The sequence below is a fragment of the Cervus elaphus genome, chromosome 9 (assembly GCF_910594005.1).
Source record: "Cervus elaphus chromosome 9, mCerEla1.1, whole genome shotgun sequence".
Lineage (NCBI taxonomy): Eukaryota > Metazoa > Chordata > Mammalia > Artiodactyla > Cervidae > Cervus > Cervus elaphus.
The window spans coordinates 41,404,820-41,408,049 of record NC_057823.1 but is presented as its reverse complement, the minus strand read 5'-3'; the positions used below and the strand labels follow the sequence as shown (position 1 = coordinate 41,408,049).

Sequence of the window (3,230 nt, the reverse complement as noted above, 5' to 3'; positions counted from 1 at the left end):
ATGGACAGGGAGGCCTGGCGTGCTGTGGTCCAAGGGGCTGCAGAGTCGGACACAACTGAGCAACTGAACTGAACTGACTGAGACCTGTGTTGGTATTAAAAAAACTCATAACAGTTTTGTTGCACCCTATAGATTTTGGGAAGTTGTGCTCTCATTTTAATTTTTTTAACTATTTCCTGATTTCCTCTTTGCTTTCTTCATTTACTCATTAGTTTGGGTTTTTATGGTGTTGTTACTTAGTTATATGGTGTTTTTTTAGTTATATGTTTGTGTTTTTCTCATTTTATTTCCTATAATTGATTTCTGGTTTCATACCTTTGTGCTCCAAAAATGTAAAAAGCAATTTCTATACTTTTAAATTTGAGGCTTGTTTATTGGGCTATCATGTGATCTACCCTGGAGTATATATTCCATGTACACTATAAAAATATGTGTCATGTTATTTTTCTGAATTGAATCTCCTGTATGTATTTATTAAGTACAACTATTCTAATGTATCATTCAAGGCCACTGTTGATCTTCTGTCTAGATGATCAGTCCATTGATATAAATGGGATGTTAACATTTCCTGTTGTTTTTGTATTATTGTCAATGTCTCCCTTTATATAAGTCAATATTTGCTTTATCCTTTAGTTTCTCTTATCCTAGGCACATATATACTAGCAAATATATATATATATTAGTTTATACTCTTCTTGTGTTGATTCCTTTCACATTATATAATACCCTTGTTTGTCTCATGTAATAAAGATAAATTTGTTTTGAAGTCTATTTTGTTTGATATGGATACTGAAACCCCTCTTTTTTATAATATTCATATGCATAAAATATATTTTTGCAGTCCCTTACATTTATTCTTTGTGAAAAATTCAGCTCTGAAGTTAGTCTCTTATATAAAGCATATATGTGTGGGCTCAGTCACTCAGTAATGTCTAACTCTTTGCAACCCCATGAACTTTTTAGCGCACCAGGCTCTTTTGTCCATGAATTTTTCTGACAAGAATCCTGGAGCAGGTTGCCATTTCCTTTTCCAGTTGATTTTCCCAACCCAGGGATCTAAGCCACATCTCTTACATTTCCTGCGTTGGCAGGTGGATTCTTTACCTCTGCACCACTTGAGAAGCCCCAGCATTTATATGGGTTTTGTTTTCTTATCCTCTCAGCCACCCCGTGTCTCCTTATTGAATCATTTACTCCATTGGCAATTAAAGAAATTATTGATACATATGTAATTTTAAACATTTTATTACTCACTTTTCAGTTTTTTGGATAACATATGTCATTTGAGAAAAATTATTTTTAAGTAATCCATGTTGTACCAATTAATCAAAATTTCCAAGTCTTTCTTCTCTAAGGCTGGGAACAACTTTGTGAAAGTAGGAAAATATACAAATGAAAATGGAAAAATAGGGAAATGGACAAAAGAAATGAACAGAAAAAAATTCATTAGAGAGGAAAACTTCAACAGGTGAGTATACAAATTGTTTAAAGTGTTGAAGTCAAAGAAATGGAAATTTTAAGAAATTAACAGAAGGAGCAAATTCAACATTCAGAATCTGATCACAGAATAGGAATCTCTTGTTTTAAGGCTTTGAGTCCTTCTTCAAGGACACTTCTGCAGACTCAGAATGATTTTCCTTTTTTTAACTGCCATCTGAATGAACCCTTTCAGAGCCCTCTTTATGTCCTTATTTCTCAGGCTGTAGATGAAGGGGTTCAGCATGGGTGTGACCACAGTGTACATCACCGAGGCTGTTGCACTTGAGTGGGAGCTGTGGGTAGCAGCAGAGCTAAGGTACACGCCTAGGCTTGAGCAATAATATAAGAAGACAACTAAAAGGTGAGACACACAGGTGGAAAACGCTTTATATTTCCCCTGAGGTGATGAGATTCCACGTGTGGAGAACAGTATCTTAGAGTAAGAGTAAAGAATACCAGCCAGGGGAGCAGCACCCAACAGCACTGATGTAAAATACATAAAAACATCACTAAGGAAAGTGTCGCAACAGGCAAGTAGTACAACCTGTTTGATTTCACAGAAAAAGTGGGGGATTTCCAAGTCTGTACAGAAGGACAGCTGTAACACCAGTAAGCTTTCTAACAAGGAAAGCAGGGCACTAATGAGCCAGCACACCAGCACCAGCAGTCCACAGAGCCGGGGGCTCATGATGACCGTGTAGTGCAGGGGGTGGCAGATGGCCAAGAAGCGGTCATAGGCCATCACAGTCAGCAGAAAATCATCCAGTGCTGCAAAGAGTATGTAAAAATACATCTGGGTGATGCACCCTCCATAGGATATAGCTTTATTCTGGATCTGTATATTTATTAACATCTTTAGGATTGTTGTGGTAGTGAAACAGATGTCAACAAAGGACAAGTTGGAGATGAAGAAGTACATGGGGGTGTGAAGATGAGAGTCTGAACTGACAGCCAGGATGATGGGCAGATTTCCAAACACAGTGATCAGATACATGGAGAGGAACATTCCAAATATGAATGGTTGCAGTTCTGGTTCCACTGATAAACCCTGAAGAAGAAATCCTGAATTTTGTGTATCATTTCCTGGTACCATGTGCTGGTGTTGATGACTAGGAATAAAAAAAAATGCATATATGAATTTGCACAGATGGATATTATTCATTTGAAATGCTACAATGTATAAAGTAAGTATATGTATATGCATATAATATATATACACATACATACATGTATTGTCTGACTCCTCATATTTAATGGATGTTCTGTGACATCTCTGACTAGGAATTCTGTTAAAAAGAGGGGAAATATATAGACTTGAGTGGGAAAAAATATCTAAAGTTCTCAGGTGATCCTGGATTATTATGTGGAGAAATGTTTCAGACTTTCTCTCAAGGAATCATGCATTAAACAATTTTAATGAGAAATATTTTCATGCATTTGAGGAACATATGGTGAGTACTGACCATTTTCTAGGTTTAAGATGCTGAGAAACAGAAGCCAAAAGATATAAGGACAGTGAAAATGTATAAGAAAATAAGTATCATATATCATGTGACATAGTGACATATGTGAAGAAAGAAAAACAAGTATAAAAACAATGGATGAGGGTTTATCTATTACTGAGAGTTCAGGAAGATCTAAATATGATGAAGACAAAATTACAAAGTTGATAACAGTTATTAATATATATGCATCTAAAATAGAGGAACTGACATGTATAGTGCAGTTATTGAGACCTAATGGAGAAAAGC

At 35.9% G+C, this 3,230-nt stretch overlaps 1 protein-coding gene across 1 annotated transcript; it reads right to left on the bottom strand.

Annotated features, from left to right (window-relative positions):
* Positions 1-1,603: 1,603 nt before the first annotated feature.
* LOC122700748 (olfactory receptor 7A17-like) lies at positions 1,604-2,641 on the bottom strand. Its single transcript, XM_043913806.1, has one exon. It carries the CDS (start codon positions 2,639-2,641, stop codon positions 1,604-1,606), a length of 1,038 nt encoding a protein of 345 aa, XP_043769741.1.
* Positions 2,642-3,230: the final 589 nt, after the last annotated feature.

Excerpts from the sequence above, each read along its gene's own strand:
- LOC122700748 (XM_043913806.1), bottom strand. The coding sequence starts at position 2,641 with ATGAATAATATCCATCTGTGCAAATTCATATATGCATTTTTTTTTATT.